The sequence below is a fragment of the Hippocampus comes genome, unplaced genomic scaffold (assembly GCF_001891065.2).
Source record: "Hippocampus comes isolate QL1 unplaced genomic scaffold, H_comes_QL1_v1.1 scaffold155, whole genome shotgun sequence".
Lineage (NCBI taxonomy): Eukaryota > Metazoa > Chordata > Actinopteri > Syngnathiformes > Syngnathidae > Hippocampus > Hippocampus comes.
Genome location: NW_017804967.1, coordinates 1,001,620 through 1,029,359, shown reverse-complemented (window position 1 = coordinate 1,029,359; position 27,740 = coordinate 1,001,620). Strand labels below are relative to the sequence as shown.

The 27,740-nt window shown below is 42.5% G+C and overlaps 1 protein-coding gene across 4 annotated transcripts in view; it reads left to right on the top strand.

The window, feature by feature from the left end:
- LOC109526397 (ADP-ribosylation factor-like protein 15) overlaps nucleotides 1-27,740 on the top strand; it is a 104,650-nt gene that overhangs the window by 43,264 nt on the left and 33,646 nt on the right. The window contains exon 5 of one of the 4 annotated variants that reach the window (XM_019887694.1): nucleotides 2,701-3,828. The exons of the other annotated variants lie outside the window; for them this stretch is intronic. Within the exon in view, the coding sequence (XP_019743253.1) occupies nucleotides 2,701-2,820 (120 nt within the window). The 3' untranslated portion in view covers nucleotides 2,821-3,828. Of the gene's footprint in view, nucleotides 1-2,700; nucleotides 3,829-27,740 lie in introns of those variants that run through there. 4 annotated transcript variants of the gene reach the window in all.

The window sequence follows — 27,740 nt, the reverse complement described above, 5'->3', positions numbered from 1 at the left end:
GATTTATACGCTGGTATTTTAACTGACTTGACACAAGCACGACCATTCAATGAATTGCACAGGATGCAGGCTATTGATGTGTACCCTTGGGATATCACCACCACTATGTTGGATGCGTGTCGTACGAGTTCAGCCACCATTGTTTGATGGCCAGTAATAGATTTATGCAGGAAAATGTTGATCACTGCCCTACTCTGATCACAACACTGATTGGCCACTAAGGTGGTGATGCTGCACTGATATCTGGGGCTTCACCTTGAGTCAACTACAACATGTTGGATAATAACATGCATGTTCCATCAGCTGGGCGAACCTAATTCCTTTTTCAGTAACGTGTGCCAGCCATTGTACCTTACTCTCACACTTCACCGTCCATGTGTTCAATATGAAGAAGTAGGGTTGTTATATTTCATGTTTCTCAGGTCATATTACTTGAAACTTTGTAATACAACCAAGCACATTGGTAATACTCTTGGGAGGTTGTTGAAATATTTACATATTATATAAGGACTGGTGCATTTGTTTTAAAGCACATATTAACAATTGATGCTGTTTTATGTTTCTTCTATTTGTTTTACTTCAGAAGCTTGATAATTAATGGCAACATACGATGAAATACAATAAATGGAAAGAATGACAATCATTTTTAATCCTTTGAGTTCTCCCTAAATGAGTTCCCTAAAACTAAGTCAACGCACCACTGTATACAGTAGTTGAGTCTTGGGGGTTGAGGAGAGAGCACCATTTTTTTTGGGGGGGGGGTTTTTGCTCACTCTTGAGAGCAAATTGTCCATGAAACAAAAATTTTCCGAATTCATTTTTTAATCTCCCTGCATGTTTTTAACCTCCCTTAAAGCACATAAACTTGCTCTTTGGCCATTTATTGTTTGCGATCTAACTTTTATACCGGAATGGCATAGTTGTAATGTCGCTACATTTACTTTTGTGTGCATCCTTGAATTTTATTGAACACTTTGGTCTTCTAACTCCTACTGTGGAGTCACGGAGTAAGTAGTAAGTCATCATACTCATGGCCAACTCAGAACCCCATATCAAACATTTGTCTTTGTCTTGCTCGATAATTTGTTGTTCTGAATAAAGATAGAAAGGCATAAATGTCATGGAATAGTCATGTAGTTATGGGTCATGTTATCACCTCCCTGCAAAACACAATTAATCACTCTTTGTGGAGGCAGGGATAAAAAATAAAAAAAAAGAAAAACAAGGATAACGTGTTCCACCTTTCTTTTCTTTCTCTCTATACTCTAGTGTCTTCCTTGCTTGCTTCACCACTCCAGTATAAGATGTTATGTGGCTAGTGTTCCCAGTACGACGCTCGCTCATGTTTCGAAAAAAGCTGGAGCCTCACTTTCCTACAAATGCATTCACTCACACATACATCATCTGCCAAGGACTATTTTAATGTCTCTGAAGGATTCACTTAGACGGATGCCTGCAGCGAGGGCCATCTGTATTTCCTTGCTCGGACCACCGGTGTTACGGCTCTGAAGGGATGGGAAATCCGCTCTGGGAAATGATAGTGAGAAAAGTCCTCTACCAGATTCTGTTAATATGACCCAAAGTGCAACCTTTTGACTGCCCCTCAACCAGTTGAGCTTGATTTAAAGTTATTAGTATGGATTGATTGCATTTGTGCACAAATCACAAAGGTCACAGAAACCCACTTATCTCATTGATGGTTTCAATTGCAAGCGCTCACAGCGGACGCGGCAACACTGCTCTCTTTGTTGGTGCCCATAACGTAGCAAGTTCATCCAGCCTGTTAACTGCGCGCACTGGCTCACTGGTCTTAGCGTGATGTGTCCTTTGCCATATTTGACCCTCTGTTGTATCAATTTCTGGAAGTATTGACTTTTTGCAACTGTTTGCAAACACCAATGACACGTGTGACTGGCTGATGTGGATGTATGAATGGGGATGGATGTCGCCCAAAGGCCTCATTTGCACTTTGTTGGGAAGGCCATGTCAGTTCAACTGAATGACTTACATAAAGTAGGTCTGCTTCTATTACTGATGTGATGTGTGCCTTGTTCAACTATGTAAAATCCGTCATTAGGACATTAATGCTCTGATGATCATGATGCTATTTTGCATTTATCTATGCTATTTATGACCTGGAAGCCCATTCTCAAGTTTCCCCTGCTCATTGCACTCAACCTACTTTCAATATCACCAAATTTGACTCAAATGTACACATATGAGATGTGTCGGAAAACGGGTGTCACAAAATTACATCCATCAATTTTGTAATCTGCTTTTCCTCACGAGGAGCGCCGGTGTGCTAGAGCCTATCCCAGCTGTGTTGGGGCAGTAGGCGGGGTACACCCTGAACTGGTTCCCACCCAATCGCAGAGCACACAGAGACAAACAACCATCCGCATTCACACACCTAGGGAAAATTTAGAGTGTTCTATTAACCTGCCGTGCATGTTTTTGGAATGTGGGAGGAAACCAGTGTACCCAGAGAAAACCCACGCAGGCACAGGGAGAACATGCAAACTCCACACAGGAAGGGCGGAGTCGGAAGCGAACCCTGCACCTCTGCGCTGCGAGGCCGACGCGCGAACCAGTTGACCGGCGTGCCAACCACTGTGCCGCCCTCACAAAATTCCAACAAGTTATCCCCTTTACAGCACTGTATTCATGGGTATCTTGATGTCATCCACGTGTTCAAAACAGATCCCGTTGATGGCCTTCTTGAGCTTGGGAAAGAGGGAAAAAAACTCACATGGAGCCTGGTCAGATGTGTTGCTCTACATAGATGGTCTCGCCAACATTTTGAGGGCCGCAGCGCACTAAACTCCACTCAACAATCTCCAGTGTACGGAGTTCTGTTACAAAACTTCACTAGAGGCTGAAATGCAGCAATTGCTTTTGCGGCGATTCAAAATTTGAATCACAGTTCCACAATCGCAACTTATAGCCTATCAAATGCGAGAAAGCTTTTACACAGGCGAAAATCTATTTCCGTGTTATCAGTGAGTGACACGCAGCTGCCTACCACGTGCCACCAAGTGATACAAATACATTATACGGTACACCTATTGTGTTTTACAACAACACTGTCCCATATTTATAATTTCATATGTACCTGTGATTTAAATAGTGGAGCTTGTGGTAAAAATATACGTGAGGTCTTTATTCTTGCCCATGTCGTCTTTCTGTAGCAACCTGCATCTTCCTTGACTGGAAACTCCAACTTTTTATGGTTTAATAAAAGTGATGCGGACAGCAACATATTATGAGGAGCCTCCGAATGCGATACAAGCTCAAACAGTTCACATCGCATGGAGTCCTTATGCGATACTTCCAAGTTAGATTCGGAAGCATTGCACAGTGTTTGTAGTTGAGGTGTGAATATCCTTTAACTTTTCTGACACACCTTGTACAAATAGGCTGAAACTGTTTGACTTAATAGCGAAACTATGTGACGAAAATAGCTCTGAGCATTGGCCTTAAAATGAATAGAATTCCCAGAGTGGTTTGATTTAAAAAAAAAAAAAAAAAAAAAAAGACAACTTGCCAACGTGAACTCGTTTGTGGTTACACTGTTGCAGCCTGATCTATTCGTTTATTAGTCATCGATGCTCTTTGTATTATGTTTAAGATTGCATTCTTACAGTGTGGATGTATTATCACTGACTCACGGCTGTGTCACTTGGTATTCAGTGACTCACAAAAGAAGCATTGCCGAGATGAAACCGCAACCAGTCACTGCCCACACCACGTGCATCCTTGCCTCCGTACGGCTTCCCGTCAATGAAGTCATGGCAGTCTTGCCTTCAGATTGTTGTCCCCCCCCCAACCCCCAACACTCTTGAAAAGAAACAAGGAAATAGTAAGCTTGCTCGACCACTGGAGTGTGCCAGAAGAAAGCAGCGGGCCTCCATATGTCAACCAAACATTTTCTCAACATCTGCAGGGGTCTTCTCCAAGGCTGTTTCAGGGTGTATTGAATCATCCAATTGACAGTTGAAATGGTCTATGCTGTATTTCAGTATCATTTCAATTAGGCATGGTCCAGGTGTCAGATTCTGGAAGTATGATAACCAGAGCAATTATCAACTTTTTCTATTTTATTATTTACCCATATAGACAATATTTGTCTTCTTGGTTAGTATGAAAGAAAATCAATGATTTTTTTTCTAAATAAAATCAAAATTACAGTTAATTAAATTACAAATAAAGTACAATTATGAAAGTACCTCTTTTCTGCTTTGTGAAGTAATGTCAGTTTTGCATATTATTTTACATCATCGTCCTCTTGGAAAAATACCCAAAAGTAGCTGACTTTTTGGACAAGTGGAAAAGTCGTAGATCTCACTGGCGTCCTGCACCAAAAATTGGAAGGGGTTGTGTCACTGTGCCTGCGCTGACAACTCAAATAAATAAATAAGTAAATGCAGCTAATACCACTGAAGGAAAGCTTAAGCGGTTTTGAAACCAGGGGCCTCATGTCCAATGGGGCGCATACCGACAAAAACATTCCCGTGCTCACGTTCAGATGTATCGAGAATGAAATAGGAATGTGCGGTCCAACTACATGGGTGGTGTACACACATTTTTATTGCTTTAATTGCAGAGTCGCAGTGGTGATGCCGGGCAATGGCCGACATCCAGGCAGACGTTTGCTATCGCATCCACGAATCTCCCATTGTCATTTCAAATCTGATTAAAAATACCCAAAGTCGGTCAAGAACTGTTAACTCATTCACTCCCAAAGACGTTTTTAAACATCTTTTCAGACTTGGTTCAGAATTGGCTGGTACTGAATGAGTTAATTTCTCCCGCCTTTAAATTGTTTGCCGCAATAACCTCATTACTGCAATCATCCCGTTCCGTATTAATAAAATTTGCATTTGCTTCTGAATTATAAATTCCCTTTCTGAGGTAAATTATTCAAAAAATAAGAGGTTCTTCTCAATTGTTTGTCTGGTCATGACTTATTGATAAAGGTCAAGATGCTCCACTAAGGCGCTTAATATTAAATGACAGTTACACTTTAAGAGTACACAGGTACGTGTCTGAAACATGTTTCAATAGTGGCCCGGTGTAAGTGCAGCTACGTCTCCTCTGCACAGGTCGGAAGTTCAGCTCAAGAAACATCCTTGTCTAACAGTATCCAATCCTATAGCAGGGTTGTTAGACTGTGAAGTTGGCCCTATTTTGGTGTGACTCCTAAAGTATATGAGTGTGGGGTATTTTTCTGTGGATGAAGCTCTATTTGTTGGAAAATTGTTTGAGAATCAAAGTTGGTACCGATTGCCAACGCTTCACTATTACGACCACACTATTCTTTTGTAACATCTTTTGGCTAAACTGCTTTTTAACTGTTACTTCAACATAAACTTGAAAAAGAAGCAATCGGAAAGTCATCAAAGAAACCCACATGTAGTGTTGCCTCTTCCTCTCAAAATACTAACATGATGTCACATGTGCTCTATAGGAGAAACCATATATATACCCAGTGTATGCTATGCATCTTTTCATTATTCATTAGAATTTCCATTAGCTTTTTACATGGAAGTCGTCTTCAGGGTCAGTGCACATTGCTTTTCAGACGTTTTGAGCCACTGGAGCTACTTCAAGTAAACTTTCTCGATGCCGAAGCTCCCCCCCGTTCTTTCTGTGGTCATGACACATACTGGAGTCTAACATCACGGCCAATTTTGATGAAAGCAGTTTCACCAAAATAACTTCCTGGACAAACGATATGATAAGTAGGTTTCATGATGTCAGTAAAATGAGGTGTGAAATGACCAGAAACTATAACATGGATGGGCAAATTACAAGCTGGAGGGGGCCCCATTTTCTCATCAGGGTGACTGGGGGGCCACATAGTAATATGCACTGCCTAACCAGATGTAGGAGAAAAATCCCCTGAAATATGGAGAAAATACGTACCTCCATGCAAAGTACATGTTCTTAATAGATTTCATTTTTTTATTATTTTTCAATACATGTATAAAAGATCACCTATCCTAATCCAACAATAAAGGGCTTTAAACCTAAAATAACAAAATAACCCTATACTGTATTTTTCCCCCATTGCAGGAGGACTCTTTAGCATAAAAATTACCATTCAAGGCCGGCACAAAACTGCATTTAGTGCAAAAAAAAAAAAAAAATCCACAAAAAATAACTTTCTCAAAATGTTTGAGGTACTATGTTTGTACTGCATATCATAACAAATCCGCAAAAAAATAAAATAAAAAAATAGGCCTCCACGTAGTAGAGGGCAGTATAAGACCCAGTGTAAGCAGACCTAAGACATGTCTGCCATCTACTGGTAAATGGTGATATTACAACCTAAAACGACAATCAACTCCTGCCTATTTGCAGATTTTTTTTTTTTTTTTGGGCGGGGGGGTGTTTATTTTGCTCAACATTGTTCAAAATACCAGTTGAGTTTTTTACAATACAGCTGCAAGCTACTGCTGACCGCTGTCAAGTTCCTGTCATAAGGGTCAAATGCTACGGGGTTTAAGGTGACCTACTTTTTTCTTTTTAGAAAGTAGTGTGCATTAATATAAAATATAGAGTAAAAATAACACTCGCAAACTAACACACAAAAAGTTCCCCCCCCCCCACACCCACGCGGTCGACTTGGGTGTGTATAACGTTACAACCACTGATTGAACCCTAGAAAGAAAACCATGTTGAGTCACTAATTAACCTCATGAATGTGCTTTATACTTTTGATTTTGCCACCATATGCGAGAAATTAAGTTTCGGTATGAGGATTTATTGGAACAAGGATCCCGTGTGCAACAGGTTTCCTTGGGAATCCCACTAACCTCCAAAGACGCCAGCTGCATTGCAGGTTCTTGTGAATATTTGACATAGAAAAAAAAAACTGGAAAAAACCCAAATTCTCCCCCAGTGATCACACCGTATACAAATGACGTCCCCGTTTTGGCCTCCTACTCACCAGAACTGCTGTGTTGACAGAAAAGGTGGCTTGTTTCCTCAACATACAAACACACTGGCATTGGCTAGCGCTGTTTTCTAACGGCACTCCTTGTTTACAGCACCACATTCGTTACTGAGGGTGTTTCTTGCACAGCCAGAGTGAGGGGTGAAAGAAGGTGCCGGTGCCCTAATACGGCTCTGCAGACCTGCTGAGGCCTCACTAGGGCCCTCTGTGCTGGTGCAAGTGTTTGTCAGGAGCTGGGGGTGGGTCTGGAGGAGTTGTAAGGAAACGTGGGACAAAATTCCTTGTTGACATCAATCTCCTGCCATGGGGGGGGGGGGGGGGGGGGGCGTAGGAGTGAAGGGAGGTCACCCTGTTGATATAACACCTCAACAAAGCAGGTCTGTTTGGATGGTTGGGCCTAATGGGCTACATCCACGAGAAGCTCTTGTTTTCGAAAATGCTGTCTTGAGTTTGTGGCGAGAAGTAGAGCTCTCTGTGGTGGTTAGCACTTTTGCGAACTGTCGGTAGAGAAGGGAGCATGTGAAACCAGAACTGGTGATACTCTGTAATCCCTAAATCAAATCACAGTCCGAGCTGACTTTTGTGGGAAATAGATGGAATGACACAAGTGATGAAGATGAAAAGATGAAGGGGTCGTTGGCTTGTAAATCCAGCCTTATTACCCATGACGGCAGCTCCGCTCCAAAATCAAGGACTTGAAGAATCAAACTTTGATGTCAAATCCCCAGATGACAGAACAGATCACCCCCCTCCGACAGTCCCGAGGTAATCTGGTTCTGAATCATCCCTTTAAACTTTAGTCGAGTACGAGGAAAACAATGCCTGGTATGAGTTGGAGAACATCTGTTTTCACTGGACAAAATCAAGATCTGCTTCTGCATTGTGACAAGAGTTACAACACATAGACAAGCTACAACTCAGATGTGTAGTCGCCTTATAAGACCAGAATGTTGAATGACTATGAATGGCGTCACCTCGTTTTAAAATATCATTTCTAGGATTAACTTCCCTACCGTGCGGACAACAGTATCAAGAAGCAGAATGGAGACAGTCAACACTCCACCAGCAAACATGCAAACGTATCATTAATCATCAATTTGCCATCTTTTGACAGAAACAGTGAGACAGACACACATTGGCTCAGTGACGCAGACGCTTCCTTCGTACGTCTCTTGGATGTGCTTTCGGCTCACCCGAGGAGTCATTTTCTCTGGAAAGGAAGCTTTTGTCTGGGCTCCTCCTGACTACTGCTGACGCAATCGAAAGCTTCTCTCCCATCGTCGTCAGAATCTGCACAAATAAAGTTTTCAACAGCAGTTCAAGGTAGAGGCGTCTTGGCTTTGCACTTGCTGCAAACACGACTCGCGCTGAGTTTTCATATTAATCCTTTCCTGCAACCTGTAACTTGATAACATGATAAACTGTCCACAGTAGTAAATATTCTTAATATTGCTCGATGTTTTGCAAGTGTACACACCAACATGAAGACACCTCTCAATATTTTCTTCATTTGACTTCAGTAAAACTGAACAAAACTTCCAAGCACTTTAGAAAAGGTTAATGAATGGACTTGAAAGAACACGTTAAGATACTTGGAATGCTTTGCACATTCACTGGTGACGTTGCTCTGATTAAACAAGAGTAGTTTTGTATCTCACTCTCAAGTGATGGAGACATCCAGATCGGTGTGTTTGGTGCAGTGACAACCATAAGCGACACTGCCGTTGCAGATTAAGAGGGTGGTTTGGTCATGGTTTAGAGAAGTAATTGTTAGCCATCTTTTTTTGTCTCTATTTCAGTAAGCCTGATAATATAGTGGGCGGAGTGGGGGCATTGGGGAGACCCGGCTCCCTGTTTGATCATTGATCTCCGTGACCCCATTTGAAGGGTCTTAATCTCTCAGTTGACCTCCTCCAGGATATTTTTGAGGGAGGGTGACAGGGGTGGATGTTTACTGGGAACCATCAAGAGTGAGGATACTGTGGTGAAAGTGATTGCGGGGTGGGGGGCTTTTTCCACTTGAGTGGAGTGTGGTGTAATGAGCCTGGGAGGTCTGTGGATGCACGTTTATATGCCTGAAGCGGCGTGGCACTTTTTAGTGTTCTACCTGTAAAATAGAAACTGCTGTTTTTATTTCAGATATCTGGTTACTCTTGTTAAAGTTGTGCAAAACAAAACCAAAAGATCATCTCATCCGACTGTCTCAACTCAGATCCTTCTAGCAATGTTTGTCCGTCATGCAAATGTATGCCTCTTTCCCCAAAGAAGATTTAAGGCTAACTTTCCTTCAGCTTTTGTTTCTCGAGACTGCCAGGTACTATTCTTCATCTCAATAAGAGGATAACACGGTGTCCGTCCGTCTTCGGGGCTCGAACTGATTGTTGTGACGGGAAAACCAGGCTGCACCCTTCTATATAAATTTGTACTGTACTTTGCGTGCTACTTTTGGAAAAGTATTGACATTGTGCCAAGACAGAAACTCCCTCAAACTATTTAAATGTCTCCTTTAACTCCATTTAGTACAATCACAGACTTGATGCAGTTAATTTTTTTTTTCCCTCTTGAAAGCAATCACACGGGCATACATGCATTGTTGATCATCAAACTGTATTTGGACAATTGACCAAACTTGAAGTGATTCATTTCATTTTATTCCCAAGAACAACAATATGTAGTTTTGAAACCACTTTTATGTCGGACTTTGCAAATGTTTAGTGTGAGATACTTGACTCTTGATGAAGCCGAGACATTCGGGTGTTCTCATTATTTCGAGGCTTCCGTGTACATTGTCAAAGTTGAGTTAATTTATGAAGAGAGGAGTAAACAGGAAGAGAGAAGGAATAAGGTGGGGTGACTGTTTTCATTTGAGCGTATTTGAATAATCAAGTTGCTCTTCATGGAGACCACCAAATGAGAGGAGTATTTTTGGACAAGGTGTGTAGCTCCAACACACCCATCCATGACAAGCCCGCAGATGTCTGCACACGTGACTTAACCATTGTGTTTTACACCACTAAACCTTTCTGCTGTAGGCCAACTGTGTGGGCAATCCAGTGGTCACGCTTAAGCGCAGAGGTGCGAGTAAGTCACATAAGGTGCAAATTAGACGTGCGTATCAAGTCTTAAGTCCCAAGTGAATGTGGCAAAAAAATCAATCATGTCAAGTCCAGCCCCGCTAAATTTCAAAGAAGTGCAGTCTAGTCTTTACTTGTGCTTACGTCAAAACTCAAGTCAAACTTTCTTGCTCAGTCACAACTAAATCCTCCACACATAAACCACTATGCACTCAATATCTGTACTTATGCTAGTTAGCAAAACGAATACATTCACAATTACATAGTATGATTAATGGTCTCAAAACGGTCTCTGTATTGTCTATTATTTCATTTTCTTGTCCATTAAACACATAACATGCACGAGTAGTGGACTTAACATAGTGTACCTGTCTTTGCGGGCACGGTTGTGCTCTCCCACTGTATCATTGAGTGGCAAACCTTGTATGTCATTATTGTACACACAAAAAAACAAAACAAAAATAGCTTATTGCACGCTCTCTTAAAAATGCAGGTTTTCAAATATATCAGGCAAGCCATGCCGTTTGGGTCTAAGTCAAACCGAGTCTCTAACATTAGGTTTAGCCAAGCAAGTCCCAAATTTGGTGACCTAATTCCGAAAGGAGTCGGGTGATGTGACTCAATGTGAGTCAATTTAGGAGTAAACACCAAAACACCATCTGCATTCATAGACAGTGTGGTCTTCATCTTTTCTGTCCTTAGCTGGAAAGGTTTCCAAAAGTGCAATGTGCAGCATAAGGTCTTACTGTACGAAATCCAGAATGACTCGAGTTGATGCTGGGAGGAAACCCAGTTGTTTGGATCGAAGATAATGATATTGCTCAAATTCACCAGTGCAGCCTGCCTCCAAGGTTAAACTGCCAAGGGGAATGAAAATCTCCAAATACGGGTGGTACTGTTGCGCAACGCATTGCTGCAAACCTTGCCTTCCATTTGTCGCTCTACCAATCGTCCTCTGAGTTTTATCAGCACAGAAATACGATTCAGGTCGGGAGTTATTCAACTTTTTATCCCCAAATATATGCATACAATTGTGTTTGAAAACAGTAAGGTGAGATTTTGCGTGAATAATGAAGATTGATGGAAATCGCGTGTTATAAATCTTGACTTGAAGCTTAACGTGGCGATTGAATCGGGCTTATGGCACCATTGAGCGTCCTGTTACTCGGCCACTGTCGGCCTCCAACATCATCAACACTGACTGGTCAGATGTCGATGTGTGTTTTCTAAATGATTATACACAATCAACTGGGCCCACACACACACAGACGCACATACGCATTCTGTATATTGACCTAATGACGATCCACACTCATTTCAGTGCCTTTTACTTAAAGCATCTGCATTCCTTCATGGCACAACCACCTCCAGATGTTCACTTCTTGTACTGCCCCCCCCCTCCACACACACACACATTTATTTCAAAAGATGGCTACATTCTGTCACATAAAGCCACCATGTGCCGATATTTAATTTCTTTCTGACAACTTTCAACATGTTGAACCTCTTTTTAGGAAGTATGAAAACAGCAAAGCAACAGCAGCTTATAAACAAAGTTGGCTATATGGTTTGGACCCACAAAAATGGATGCATCCCTTCAGCAAGGGTTCGTAATTGAACTTTTTTGACATTTCACAATAATGTCCCAGTGTAACGTATTTCTTCTCGGAAATCCCCGGGTATTTTTGTTTCACTGAAGCAATATTTTTCCATATTGCGCTCAATTCGTGAAGCAACCTACCCCCTGCAATGGCAGACATGACTGATCTGTGGGCTTGTCAGGTACCATCAGTGCAAAGCTGGTGCCATGTGACGCCCCCGGCGGCTTGCCAAAAGCTAATTGTGCTAATTGGCGAGCGCCAATCCTGTAACAAGGCTTTGAGGGGCGACCCACCGACACAGATGAAAGCGCACAGATTTGTCTTGTGTCAAGGACTTGCGGGTAATCGGCGCGTCCAATGACCTGCAGGCCAGGAGGGCAGGAGCAGGACGGTGTTGTGGAGGGTGGGGAAGCAAAGGGATGTGAATTAAAGATTCGACTCAGACGCCGTGGCTTCAAATCCGATTTAAATTACATTACAGAATGTGTAAGAATCTCTTCTGAAGTCCAGCCATGAAAATATAAGAAGTGAGTTCTGCCTTGTTTTGTTGTTAGTTTCCATCGTTTGAGATTATGTACACAATCGGGATGAATCTGGAAACGCCACCGACTAATTCCCATTTTCCTCATTCACCGAGGTTTGAGCATCCAGAGTGAAGTCTTCTTTTGTCCGTGAACTATAAATAATGCTGTCTCTGGTTTGATGAATGATCCTGGAAAGCAGACAGCTCTCCCAAGTGCTTTACCAGTCATCGGGTCATTTTACGTTTGCGGCTTCAGTTGTCTGATAAGTCTTAGGTTGGGGCGCGGAGCGTACGAGAGGGCTGGGTGATGTTTCTCGGTTCTTCAACGGTTCATATATTACCCATTTATCGACTCAGGTTCATTAGTTGACTTAAGCTACCACTAACGACTGCAACATCCTGTTTTCAAGAAATTTGTCGTTCAATTTTCACACTGCTTTGAAATCTGAACCGGTTGCAGGAGTGTTTGTTTTATCGCCTGCCTCCTTGATATACGTAGGTACACAGACAGAGCCATAAGCATGTCAAGACATTCTTGCCGTAGCACGTAATGCATTGTTATCCATATCCGGTAGTTATAAAATAATTTATTTCACAAATGTCAAATGTCTCCCCGGTGATGACTTTGACCGCATTTCTGATTTCTGCTTTTAATGAATTTGTCCTCCTTCGTTTGTAAAAACAGTAACTGACAGTGACCATTTTTTTCAAGTACATTTTGTTTTTTTTCTCTTCTGGCATTTGCTTTCTTTCCCCTGACACCAAACACATTTTGAAACATTTTTTTTCCCCCCCAAAAGTTATTTTTCTCAATCCAGCATGGCTTGCATCAACTTCCACAGAAACATACCCATCTATTTATTTTTAGATACTAAAAAAATATATATACAAATAACTGCTTCCACTTGGAAAACGTCAAAACAGATGTAAACACAATCCTTACTAAATAAATTCACCAATTTAACAAGCATGAAATAAGCCTCAAATTTCATGGCTCTGCTGTTACATGTGTCTTTTGCCAGCTCTCCCACGGTCTTTTGTCATGTATCGACCTCCGCAACATATTTGTGGCTTGGAAGCATCCCACTGGTCATACATTTCCAACATATTGTTTAAGCCCTGATTTTGCAATGTGCGAATGCATACCGTGCAAGTGCATCACCATGTCTTTGTATATGCTGATGATTGAATGCGCGACGGCCTCCTGCCGGTCTCCTTTCTTGTCATGTGGAAAACAATGTTTTCAAAAAAAAAAATGGGTGCACTGTTTTCTAAGCGGAATTTGAATTTGCAAGCGACATAACACAACCAAATGGCTAAGTTGGCGACACTTGCTTCGCTTTCTTAAAACTAAATTCATACAGTCATAAAAATCATTCTGATAAATACATGTGAATTAATTGATAAAACCGATTAATCGCTTCGCCTTGCGTGCGGGTGACTCGTGCTTTTGGAGCATGTAAACCAGCGGTGGGAAATTAATTTTCTCAAGTGGCCGACATGAAACCCCAGTTATGTTCCATATTCATTTATATCTATGTAAAGCATTGTTTTGATGTCGTTACAGCCTGGGGCAATGTGCAAAGATTTGAAAGAAAATCATTGCTTTCCCCGAAAAAAAAAGCACAATGCTATATTTTATTATAGTTCATATTATATTTCATGATGTTGACTCGCGTGAACAGACCTACACCCACTGGTTTTACGTTTTTGCAGACTCGGATTGTAAACATGGGCATGAATGCACGCTCTCCTTCTTTGGTGATCTCAGCAGTTCTTGTCACGTCCACGGATAACTGATGCAGGATTTTCCGGAAGTTTCGCGATTGACATGTCCCCACCTTAAGGGTTTGCTTTCACAGGATCGTGTTAAACTAAAAGCGCAAAGTGTTTGTTTTGAATTGACATCGGCATTTTTCAAACTTTTGAGAGCAGGTCAGACAAAAAAAAAAAAAGGTTCCCAATTTTACTTGGCAATCTCAAAAACGGGCATAGCATGACAGCCGTTTTTAAACAAGTCATATTGCATTACCATGAGTGGTCTTTTCTTCTTAGCCGTCTATTTAAAAACGTAATTAAATTCCGTTTACTCTGTAATCAAGTGTGAAATAGATAATTACCTAATGATGTGTGATTTCTTTCTACATACCTGCCTTGGATAATGTCTGGAGCTTGACAGATTCCTGCCCCCCGCCAACCCCCCATGTCCATTCACCCACATAATACTGTCATTACCGCTTTAGTAGCGGTAATCATATATTTGAATATAACAAAGCAAAGCCTCAACAGTCGGCCAGTAACAAAGCCATATGGCCGCGCTACCCCAAACTCAATGACAGATCAAACGCACCTCCCGCGTTGACTTTATCACACCTCTGACAGCTCACGTCGGAGGGGTTAATCTGCGAGTGCCAGAAATCAAATGAATGCGCAGAATACTTGGCATGTCACTCTTCCCCGGTGAGATGTAGCCACATGAACATGTAAACTGTCTGAGTTTTGCAGACATGGCTGCAGGCTAAAGGGAATTACACTGTCACACAGAGGATATGGAGCTGCCGTGACATCCTCTTGGCACATAGTTGAAGGCCATCCAGGTGGAAATTGCTGCGCTCTGCCAAGAGCGAGGTGGGGAAGGGAGGCGGTTAGGTTGTGTTGCATCTGCATCAGCGAGGATTGTCTTTCATGTGTACTATTTGCTGTTACCTGTTGTAGCTGTCATGCACAAGGGGAAGTGTTTAGTGTTAATCAGTGGAAATGCTTGCAGATGTTGAAGCTTTATTTCCCCTCTCAGTTGCACAGCTTTTTTTCTTTTTTTTTTTACCAGTACCACACAGGGGCCGCTAGTGGTGGGCAATATTGACAAGATGTATGTGAATCACCCAGAAAAAGTGTTCACCAGTCGGGCGATCGCTCACTATGCTGATGTTTGCCTTGGCCGTTTTCAAAGGATTGTTGAAAGCCGAACAAGGCTGACGTCCTTGGATCAGTTCTTTATAAAACGGAAGGCAAAAACCACTTCTGAGAGAGAACATGAACTAAAGAGGGCAAAAAACGATGAGGATGCAATTAAAAGTTAAATGAACATCATTTTTATTCTTTATTCTTTGTTTTTTGCATTATACACAACTCGCATTTATTGTCAATAATCTAATTGTAGCATGCAATTGTTCCATATTTTGATGCATTTTTATGCTTTAGAAAACATTTATGTCTGAATTTTGGGGGGGCTTGGAACGGATTAGGGCATTGACATGGAAAACGCGTCTCGACTTACAAAATTTTCTAGTTAAGAAATTTCTTTTAGAACCAATTAATTTCGCCTGGAACAAGTGGCCCAGCCCAGCCAGCGTCGACCAACCTGACCCAAATTGCGACAACTCTGGATCACTTGACTGGTGCGTCAAAAATGCATCGAGCTTTGGAAAGTAATGTGAATTGCAAGACACATTGATCATCTTCCCTTTGAACTAAAGGCTGCAGCCGTGGCTCTGCTCCCTGCCGCTGGACCAGCCCCTGGCTTCTACAGGATGGGCTCGTCTCTAAGCTGTCCCGCTCGACGTCATCACATGACTAAAGAGGAGCGGGAAAATAAATGCAAGAGCGGCGAGGGCAATCTAAAATAATGATAAAGACGATAGATTGTTATCTCATCTCTTTATCGAATTGGACACACGGTCAAACATCAAATTACAAAATGAGAACACTCGTCGGTAGCTACTCGCTCAAACCTTGATGCTCACACTGAAAATATCAACAGCCAGCCAGATACCAGCTCCTTATATGACTCACTAAGCTACGCCCCTTTTAGGCACACATGTGACGTACAAATACTACAGTGCATAGAGCTCTTACACTTCATGAAACCAGATTCTTTTTTTTTTTTATACGTTCTCTTTATGACATTTTTATAAAATAGTGCATTTTTTTATTTATTGGAAAATGGTAAGTCAATGTACCATTGTAGTTAGTACACAGCTTTTGATTTCAATAATACGTGTTGATAAAGCAAGCCACCACTGTGTGAAAAACAATGTTTTAGTTTTTTTGTTGTTGTTTTGTTTTTTTTAGGACGCTGTGGAAAAATACTCCCACTGCTTACGGTTGACACTATACCTTTTGAGTTTACGGCCCTTTGGAAGACAGAGAAAGCTCCGCAGTGTAACATGATGTAACCTGAATTTCATGGCGTGCCTTTGGAAACGTCTGCGGAAATAAATTTGTGATGACAGGGTTGGCGCGCAATCAAAGCACACTCTATTCTTCATAAACCCTTGACAGATACTTTCCTTGTCGAGTTCCAGTGACAGTGGTCTTTGCTTTTTCCACGCGTTCATAGGAACAGCTCAATCATTTGATCAAATCAATCCATCAAATGAATTGATGTTGATAGAGCTGTTCCTGACGTCAGGAACAGCTTTTTTTTTTTTTTTAATATTGCAAAACCTTGCCAATCACACGGCAGTCCACAAATACTTTATGCTACAATCAATCACTTCCTAATTTCATGACTGTTCAAAATGTATTTTAATTAGTTTACAAAAAACTGAAATGAACGTTTCTACCTGAATGAGTTGAAGAAATGCATGTTGACAGTTGAACCTCAACGGTTGGGAACAGTCGCCTTGAAGATGCCTGGCGACCTCTCATTTCCGTGCACTTCAGAACAAGTCTTCCCATCGCGAGTCGAAATAATGCCTCCGAATGTTAATCTTTTGATTCTTGTAGAACTCGTAAGGGTACCTTGAGGTCTCGTATGACGTCATGGATGGTAGCTGTTCTAAATTTGTGATGACAGGGTTGGCGCGCAATCAAAGCACACTCTATTCTTCATAAACCCTTGACAGATACTTTCCTTGTCGAGTTCCAGTGACAGTGGTCTTTGCTTTTTCCACGCGTTCATAGGAACAGCTCAATCATTTGATCAAATCAATCCATCAAATGAATTGATGTTGATAGAGCTGTTCCTGACGTCAGGAACAGCTTTTTTTTTTTTTTTTAATATTGCAAAACCTTGCCAATCACACGGCAGTCCACAAATACTTTATGCTACAATCAATCACTTCCTAATTTCATGACTGTTCAAAATGTATTTTAATTAGTTTACAAAAAACTGAAATGAACGTTTCTACCTGAATGAGTTGAAGAAATGCATGTTGACAGTTGAACCTCAACGGTTGGGAACAGTCGCCTTGAAGATGCCTGGCGACCTCTCATTTCCGTGCACTTCAGAACAAGTCTTCCCATCGCGAGTCGAAATAATGCCTCCGAATGTTAATCTTTTGATTCTTGTAGAACTCGTAAGGGTACCTTGAGGTCTCGTATGACGTCATGGATGGTAGCTGTTCAAACTCGAATTCTCATTTGATGTTTGTTAAGGTTTGCGAAGCTGACTATGGAATAACTGGAAATGTTTTGGAAGGCCTTTGGTGTGGTCTGCTTGCACAGATTTGTTTTTTCCTCTGGCCTCAGAAACACCGTCGGCGGGGTAAAATGATGTCTCGGTGGAAAGCTACTTGTACAATCATTAATCCAACCTAGCATGTATTGAGGCGAGACTGGTTCAACACACAAGACAACATTCAAAGAGGACGAGATGGAAAATCAATTGCACAACACACAGAAGGGGGGCAGTCCTTCCTGAAACGTTCCTATCAAACTTCCAGAAAGTTCCAAGAGGCTTTTTGGCACCATGCGCCAACATGTGGGTCAGCCATATTTCCATCGTCTTCACTCATAAACCACATCAACAAATGTGTTGAATAGTTTTGCTAAGTTTATCGCAAATCTTCAAATGTGTTAAATAGTTGCTCAAATTTGCACCTTCGACTGCAGCTCCTCTCTGAAACAGCAGCGGAGGGAGGAGGACCAAGGTGGAAAACACTAGAGTGCCGCTTGCGCTACATTGTTGAGGCTGAAAGGAACAAATTAAGTTGAGTCTGTTTTGAGCAATAGATTTCGGCGCGAGTTGCTTTTAATGCTTTGGCGCTCACAACCACACCTAGTGTTATATTAACCTGATGCATGTTTTTGGAATGCGGGAGGAAACCGAAATACCTGGAGAAAACCCACGCAGGCAAGGGGAGAACATGCAAACTCCACACAGGTAGGTCGGAGCCGGAATCGAAACCCGGTACCTCTGCCAACGTCACATAAAGAAAGACGGAAGAGGGAGAGTCCGACGTGTTAGCCGGCACGTGGCCAGGGCCCCAGGGCTAGGTGTGGCCTTTTTAGAGTGCCTCGTTGCAGCATGGAAAAGCCCGCAACAGCCCAGTGGAATATATTCCAGTTACTGGAGGCGTTAGGCAGAAAAATTTTTGAGCTTCTTTGTAGTTATGTGTCGACATAAGAAAGACGAGATGACGTGGCACCCATTTTTTTCCAGGTCGTAGCAGTGACCGCAGTTTCAGCGCATAAAGCGGACATGCCCACAGCGTGTCTCAGAGTGGAGAGATAGGCCTGATATTTCACAATTGTGACCCTTCATTTTATATGTTTGATTTTTTTTTTTTTTGATAATCCAAATTTAGAAGGCTTGACTTTACTCATACTTGAGTTGTTTTCTTCATTTCACTGTGACTTTAACATAATGCTTGACTTGAAAATTTGTAGACTAACCATGATTCAGTTTGTCTTAAGATAGTTTGATGTGCATCAATCTTGACACTACCTTTTATTGATGCTTGAAATAAAAATGGAGTGCAGAATTTTCTGAATTATTTGTCCGACTTTAAATTCACCAAGTTGTTCCCTCTGGAAACCATTTGACAGTTGTTTTTTGTTTTAGTTTTTTTTTAAGTCGAGGTGGTTGGTGTGAGCCAGAGCTGTTGTCTTTACTCCCGCACTGTCCTTTCCGAGGGCCAGCTCGTCTGAACCTAAACAACAGTTACATTTGTTCTGCCAGGGTTGGGAATGCACTCAGCCGCCTCTAGCGGTGATTCTGCCAAACCCCCTTGATGCCAAACCTGTGGGCCTTACTCATATGCCAGCTCTTTTTTTACGCTTTCTTTTCACCCTGTCTGCTTCTCTCTGTGACAGTGTCACAGTCGCTGGCGGAGGGTCCCGAGAAGGAGCCATCTGTGTGGCTACATGATCGGGAACCAACTTCTTAAACAATTTCGGCTCAAAGAAATAAACAGTTTTGAGTGCAATTTTGGGATGATGAGTCTGCCATCTTAAAAAAAAACAAAATACAAGATTCAGACAAGTCATAAATTCTGACCGTTCCCACATTTAACTCAGATCTTAAAACCAAATACCTAACACCTCATAAAAAAGTGTCTTAGTTCAACAAATGTCTTGACTCAGTCCAACTGATTGTCTGTGTGGGTTTTTTTTTGCGTGTGTGTGTTTGCGCCTCAGCAGCCACTGTTCACTGGAACCAAATCGGCGATGGATTGCATGCCTCATTGCCTGACACTCTTCCATCACCATTGTGTGTGAGATGGATGAATGAGCGTTTGTACACACAACATAGGGTCGCAGCGGTGTCCACAGCACACAACCAATGTGGAACGCTTCAGAATCCTCTTGAAGTATTTGGCAAAACACAAGCTGCCGATTGCTATCTGTGTGTTGGCTCTCAAAACAACTTGTTTCCCAACTGCGTATACGGAGGAATATGGGAGAATATGTGCAACGCATTCACATTGTGGTCACCTTTTTATTTGAGTAATATTTAACGTGCGCCATGGCGTGATCTACAAGGTGAAATTAAAAAAAAAAAAATCGGAACAATTCAAGTTTGGAATCTGATACGTCTTATCTATTAAACCTTTGACTCAAACGGTTTTCAATGTTCCGTGCCAGGAACATCAGTGCCATCAGCAAACAGGCGGCAGAACAGAGAAAGTGGCCGATTGAAAGGGAGGGCTTCCTTGGCTGAACGTCGGGAATGAAGAAAGAGGAGTCATCTGTTCTGTCTGCTACATTACCCATGAATGAGGCCTGAGCACGTTGGCCCGATTCACAGAGGGTGCACTCTGGCCTCAGGAAACAAAGAAAGGGCACATCTACTTACTTTGTAGCACTTAAAGCCACCTCTTCTTCTTCATACGCTTTGAGAAAAGAATTTGGTCACCTGTACATTGCACTTGCGGTACATGGAGTGAAAAAAAAAAAAAGAATGGAAATGATGCTGCCATTCGCAGTTACGCCACTATCCATCTTTCTAGGAAAATGTGCAAGATTTGAGTGTGTGGATTTATTTTTATTTTTTGGTCCATCTCGAATAAAATGTGCATATCGAGGTTTCTCAACGTTGGCTCGCCGCCTCTGTTGTCATTCAGGTGAGGCTTCAGGATGCAATGTATCGGACCATGTCTCATTTTGCAAGAGGTGCCAATTTAAGTGTCCGGCATCTACTGCAGATGTTTCCCGGTTGCCTTCCAGTGGAGGTATTCTGGCCATGACCTAGTACACGCTAGATGGCCTGGGCTTGCCTCAGTAATCTACCAATGAAGATAGAAAAGGTGGACGGACATGAGGAATTCTGGACTTTGCTGCTCAGACTGCTGCACATTATGGACACGGACTCCACAATCAGTGCACTGGCACACAGTCATGCAGGACGGCAACAGGGCCCAAGACTCTCTCAGAAGTCCTTTGACATCAGATATTAGAAACCCTGCATTTTCTACGAGCAGGAGCAAAAAGGGGCATCACCTGTTTCCTTGTCCCGCACGTTCCTCTAAGTGTCATTGGGTAAACACCTTGTAAACAACCGGAAATGTGATCCACGCGCTTCGTCTCTCTCTACTTTTAGAACCAACGGGGGGACGTCCGGGCTGGTATTGACATGTCCGGACTTGTTTTCCAGCCTTTGCCCCCCCCAATAACCGGTGGCCCTGCCTGTGAATCACAGGCATGTTTTGTAAGGGATATGGTACATTGGGCGGTGTTACCCCCCGTGCCTTATTCTGAACATTGGTTACTGTGTAGATGATCTGATTATAGCAATCTAGTGACATATTCTGTGGTTATACTGTCATGAGCACAAGACATGTCCATGACCTCAGTGCAACATGATTATGCACTAGGCTTAACCCAGGGCACCAGAGGGGAGTCAAGGGTCTGCATTCCTCTATGTGTGTATTATGATCTCATGGGCTCCAGTGACACTGATTCACGTTTCCTTGATCTGTCTCTCAAGTGTGCTAAATACTTTGCTGCACCTCAGAGAACAGAAGAGTTCAAAAAAAAATGTGTAAAATGCAATTTGCACAAATGACAGAAATGTTGGCTCATGAGTGGTCTCAAGTGGGGATCATCCACATCAACATAACAAAGACTTATGATATGCACCGAAGCAATATTGGCCTTGTACGTGCAGAACAAGCCACATAAAAGGGATGGAGTGAACATTTTTGGTATTCAGATGAGCAGCTTGAGGCTAGAGTTGATGCGCCCAGACATTTAAAGATGGTTTGTTCTGCAAAGCAAGACTGCGAGCACAGCTATTCAGTGCAGACAGTATTGTGTGGGACTTGGCAGACACCCCCCGAAGCGTCTTTTCAAAGAGGTTACCTTGTTTGCCCCTTGAGCTATTTTCACCCCGCCTGTGTCTGGACTCGCAAGTCTGTGAAAATACTCCTCACAAACCTTATCTCCACCTTCCGCTCCTCCATCCGTGCCTGCCATGACGTCACCGACGTCAGGTATCCAAAGCACACGGCGGTAAACGAACGTTTATTGAATACGAATTATTTACACACCTGCTTTGCGGCACATTCCTGATTACATGGTCTCATGGGATGGGCACTCGAAGCGGGATTAGTTAAGCCCGGGGCCATACACCTGAACCGCCGTACTACCCCTATTCAAACATCCTCCTGCTAAGAGAGAAAAAGCTTGTGGAAAAGTTTACTGTAACCGACCGTTGTCAGTGTTCTTTCGGCTTATTTATGCATATGTGCCAAAAACTGCGCTGCCAGATTTCCCCCCCCCCTCCCTCCCCTCAAGTATTGCGAAAACTTGATTTGACCATGCAGAGGAAAAAACATTAAAGGCATTTTTTTTTTCGCATGTACATTTTGTTTTGTGTGTGTATGTGTGTGTGTATGAATGAAAATCTGTCTCATTTCCCACGCACGTCCCAATGTGGGTAGTGGTAATTGTTATCATTTTAGCACCTAAATGTTTCTGTATTCCTGGCATGTACCAAATTTCCAAAACCATCTTTTCATTCCTTTTTTTTGATCCTTGTGGATGAGCAAGCACCAATTTTAGAGCATTTCCCCCGGTGTGCCATGTCGCATTATACCATGAAGGGATGGTGGGCTGCTAGCCTGGCTTGTTTTTGGTAGGCATTTTTTCCACATTAGTGTTCACTTTATTTTGTTTGAATGCAACGTCCATTATTTCACCCTCTAAATTTGAAAATCACGTCACTTCACATGAATGAATTTACATCAAAACCACACGTTAATGGCTGTGCCGCCGCGTCACAGCCCCCCTGGCACAGATGCGCAATACCAAGGCCGTGAACAAAATGTGTGGGGAGATGACTCACCCCCGTCGAGACCTGATTGGGGCTAATTGTGAAATATTTAGGGTCTCTAATGTGACATGTTCAGAGTGATCCTCATGGGAGTTTACTCTCAGGCAAGTCGACTCAGTGTGGCACCCTGCGTCACAAGCACGTCCTAGCGCTGACGTTCTCTGGACACTTGAGGCCATATTCTCCCGTTCATGCGTAAGTCTGGGTTTTTTTTCCCCCCCGCTCCTGACTTGTGGACTTTCAAGGTACGCCGATTCTTCCGTAATGACTTGTCACACACCCGCTGTGTGTAACTGGCTCGAGTGTCAGCAAGGACTGAGGTGGCGTGAGTCATTCAAGTGGGTAAACAGAACAAACGTTAACACCGGGCACAGCAGAACTGCAGGCCGGCAGACACACGGCTTTTTTTTTTATTTTGTCTTGTTTTTTGAGGGAACTCATGCGTTCAGTATTCTGATTAAATGACTTTTTTTTTTTTTTTTTTTTTTAGATTTAGTTCATGTTTGAGTAAAAAAAAAAAAGAAATCCTATGCTCTCCACAAAGTGTGTTGGAGCAGCGAGCACGTCAGCGGCGTCATAAGCAAAAAAACGCTTTATATAAAGCTCTCGGCATGGCAGTAACAGTGTGGCGACGATTAACTTCCCAATCGATTACTTTTTGCTTTTTACTGTTGTTGAAATTTTAACACAGAATTAAAGTAGTGAATGATATATTTATTTTTTTTAATGGCAATCTGACGTTCTACCTCGCATACTAATATGGTACCGATACTGCTGCTTTTATTTATTTTAAGGTTCCGTTTTGGTTTTTTTTTTTTTGTTGTTTTTTTTGGGAGGGGATTTTATTTTTGTACAGAGTACAATTGCATTGTTCCACACAAGTAGTGAGGATATACTGTACTGTTTACCGTTTTTTATTGTCCTCCTTCCATTACATTGCATAGTTTCACTTGAAGATGTCATTGAATATTCCTGTTTACGGTATGTCTGTGGGGGTGACAGGAAGTGCCTCCACGATATCGATTCGGATTCATCTTTTGCGCATCTACCACTTTTCTTGGATTTCCTCCCATAAGCAGAAAGTTAGAATTGACGACGGTATCGGGTGATCCCTCAGTGAAACATGTTACGTCCTGACTCCAAACATCGCCGTCTTGTTGGCCTTCTAAAAATATGTCTGGATTCCTCTTGATTGATTTATTTCATTGCATACTTGCTTTGGAGATCATGACTCACGCAGCTATGCGCGATGGGCGGGGTGGACTAACTTCTAAATAAGAAACCTTGATTAATAGCTGAATTATACGTGCGCTCAATGGAAAATAAATATGAAGGAAGCTCAACTTTGAATTGATTGACTGCTCCCCCCAAAATGTGTTGAACGAAAAGTTGACTGTTTCATCAGTTAGCTCTCACTATGCCGTAGTTCATGTTAACTAGGGTGCATGGCGCATGTCACAAAGTATGCTGCCAAGTCAACAGCGCACCGATGCATGTCATACCACGCACAACTTTTGAAAAGAGATTCATGCAGAATCTTGCCTGCCCCACTCAGTCTCTACCAATCATAGCAAACGTTCGCATGAATTGCAGGAGGTTCCTGAAAATTGTTGGCGCAAGCAAACGGGTAATTTGAAGTTAGAAGCTAATTCCTTCCAACGACACGCCATGCATATATTTTTATATTGATTTTTTGGGGAGAGTTGTTCGGGAATGGGGCTAGATTTCTGGAAATCCAAATAAACAAGGAAAACTGAACTGCGAATACAAATGGGAAGAAACATTCCTGCATTTCGCAACTGTTTTTCAGTTTGCAACATTTCCGTTCACAAAGTCTCGGAGCAAATGAAGGAGGCGAACGGAGGTCGCACCGCATGACAGAATGAGAATGACATCACGCGTTACAGCGACCCGAAAAGCCCAATAAAAACCACCGCCTTCCCCATTCCCGCAAAAATCCAATCGGCCTCGACTCCACCATGTCAAGTGTGCATTTTTCTCCACGAAACATGCAGAATGTGTCATGAGTCGGTGCCCCTCTGGGGCAAACTGCGTTGGACACGTTCCAAGACGGAAGTGGCTCGTCAACCACTGTCCTCCGTCACATTTGGGCACATGGTGAACTTGCAGGTCCTGGCACACGTTGGGGTGGTGGCTGTTCTGCTGCGTGACTCATGTGGCGCCCAGTGTCTGAAAGTTTCATCAAACGTCTGGCACATGCAATGTGTGTCATCGGGGCCGGTGACGTCCGTGGCTCTAAATTCTCCATCGCTCGTTGATTGGATGCTCGGTGGATGAGGCACAGGTGAGGGCCAATCAACGAACCTTTGGAAGGAAACAACACAGCGTGAGCAACTCTGTCACCAAATGTCTCGAAGTTTACTTGTTAAGATCCATCCTTATTATACCTTGCACTTGCGTCACCACTGATGGGAAATGTTGATTTGATTATTGCCAGCTCACTCGCACTTTGGAACAAAGTGAAAGTTGCAGATTAGTCACTGGCAAATACGCGGATGCTTTTTAGCTTTTGAACTATTGGGGAAGGAATCAGTACTTGATGTTAATTGCACCCATCTATGGTGTTAATTGGTTCATTTTCTTCAACCTTTTCACATCCTCAATTTGAAAAAAAAATAAATATCAAGAAGATTATGCCACGAAGCTCGTGACGTTTGGATTTGCAGAAAAAAAAGGAATTGATTCAATGAGTGCAGTCAGTGAATTGTTATTGGATGGCTGTTCGGTGGTATTTTCGACTTAAAAAGTTGTTGATACTGATCCATCATCATTATCGGTATGATCATGATTTAGTATTATCATGCGCCATTTATCCCCAATCGGGTCCCAGGTGAGCTGGAGACTCTCCCAGCTCACCTAAGGCACGACTCAGATTACACCCTGGATTGGTTACCAGGCAGACCAGAGTTCACACCTACGGACTATTTATAGAATTTCCGGGGTGGGGGGGGGGCGGTGTACCCTGAGAAAATCCACGCGAGCGCGGCGAGACCGATGCTTTGACAATGATTCAGAAAATGAACAGAAACAAAACATCCTGTTCTTTTAACATTGTTCTCATCTAAACGACCCCTACGCAGTCCACCGCAGGGGGCTTGTGTGCTCACTACGGCCTCTGCAACTCCATAAACACTCTGGATCAAAGCGATGCTTGATGCCGCACTTTAAGTAACTGTTGTGTCGACCTTTGCTCTGTCTCATGCTTCATCGCAGGCATGAGCTCAGGTCACCGCTTCATCGTCTTTAGAGATAACGTCTCAGTCCCCCCACGTAAGGGATCGCTGCATTCCTGTAAAATGATTCAGCAGATGTCGCCTTCATTCACTGATTTTTCTTCTGGCTTGAGAGACTTGAGCAACGTTTGCAATTTTTTTTTTTTTTTTTGCTTTCCTTTCTGCAGAATATTGATTAAGAAAAGTTTCGAAAAGGGGCGCCCTGCCAGTCTCGTAAAGATGAGATCATTGTGCGGTGTCACCAGTTCTTAATCTACGAGACAGTCTGAAGTTTGGGAGTAATGAAAATGAGCGCAGTCGGGGATGTTTTATTCAATTTTGTTACATTACCGTCCAAGATTGTCTACATGAAGATGAAATGCGCTTTCAACTTGCTCAGCCGCAGAAATTTTACGGGACAATCCCCCTTCTGGACTGCCACATAAAACCGCTCGTGCCCTCAGTTTCCGGATGCTTACTTAATGAAGACCAATCTGTAACTTTAAATCGAGTGAAACCAGACTTTTAAAATGTACAAGAAAAGAGAACCACAAACCTCCATTCATGCTCCATCATCTTTCATAAGGTCGACATTTTTAAGCATATGCGTAGAAGAAGTGGTCACACCAAAACTGCTTTTTCCAATTCTAATTTAAACAGACCAATAGTAGATCACTGCTTTGCTTGACAATTAGCAAACAAGGCTTGTAAATAAAACATCTGAAACTATGACTCCTATTATCCAAATTAAAAACACCCGTAAAAAAATTATTAACGTTGTATTTTAACTCAACGGAGCGAAGTAGTGAATCTGTTTAATCAAACTTGAAATGTACTCAAAGCAGAAATCCGCCGACGCACAAGTAGATGAAATAATTAAATGCACGATGATCTTTTCAAAAGCAGAACCAAAATGGGAGCAAGTCATCAGAATCTAATCAATCCACTGTTACCATACCGGTCTTAATTTTTGGTTGCCACATAATAATTGCTTGAGGGCCTTTGCAGTTGTGTCAGAGGTTGACACACTTGTAAAGCATTCAACATATTTTTTCTTCTCTGACTTTTGAGTTGCCACCAAGAGTCAAGCTAAATTTCTTTAAAAAAAAAATAAAATAAAAATTTCTGCACATGTACAGAGCTGTAAAGTTTTTACCTCTCTCCTTTTAAGCAGCAGGAATCCTGTTTTAATTTTTTTTAATTTAAAAGAATTTTTTTTTTAATTGAACCCAACCGCATCATCGCCATGAGCTAAATGGAGGCAGGCATCATTTGGCCAAAGGTCTAATCGCCCTCAGCTTCAACGGTGCGTCAACATGCACTTGTGCGAAAGCCAAGGGGTGGACTGCGAATGGCTACCCTCGAGAACTCCGCTAAGAAAGCGAGCTGTCACAGCGTCCCCATACGGCAGGTCAGAAATGGGCAATTCATTTTCCGAATGGGCCATGCAACTCACTTGCGTCCGCATGAATTTGTCTTTTTAGAGAATACAAAATTGATTTTTCAGTTAAGATGCCACCGTCGTGTCGCCCTGGATATTTGTTGTTGTAAATGGGATGCACAAATTAATCGGGTGAATTTGCGCATCGAATTGTATTTAGTCAGTGTGTGCTATATTGAGTTATGGAAGTACCGATGGGGAGAAGAACTTGAACGATAGGACGGCAGACAGGCAAAGAGGACGCCAGGGTAAGGTGGTGTGATTTTTAACACCGGGGGCTCGCTTGACCTTGACAATGAAGCCACAGAGAGCGAGCGGGGTAGCTCTCGATCTCCCTCTTTTGTCTCCATCCGCCTTTCCTCCCAACAGCGACTGCGCACGTCGGCGGGGGGTCCAGTGGCGGCGCCGCCAC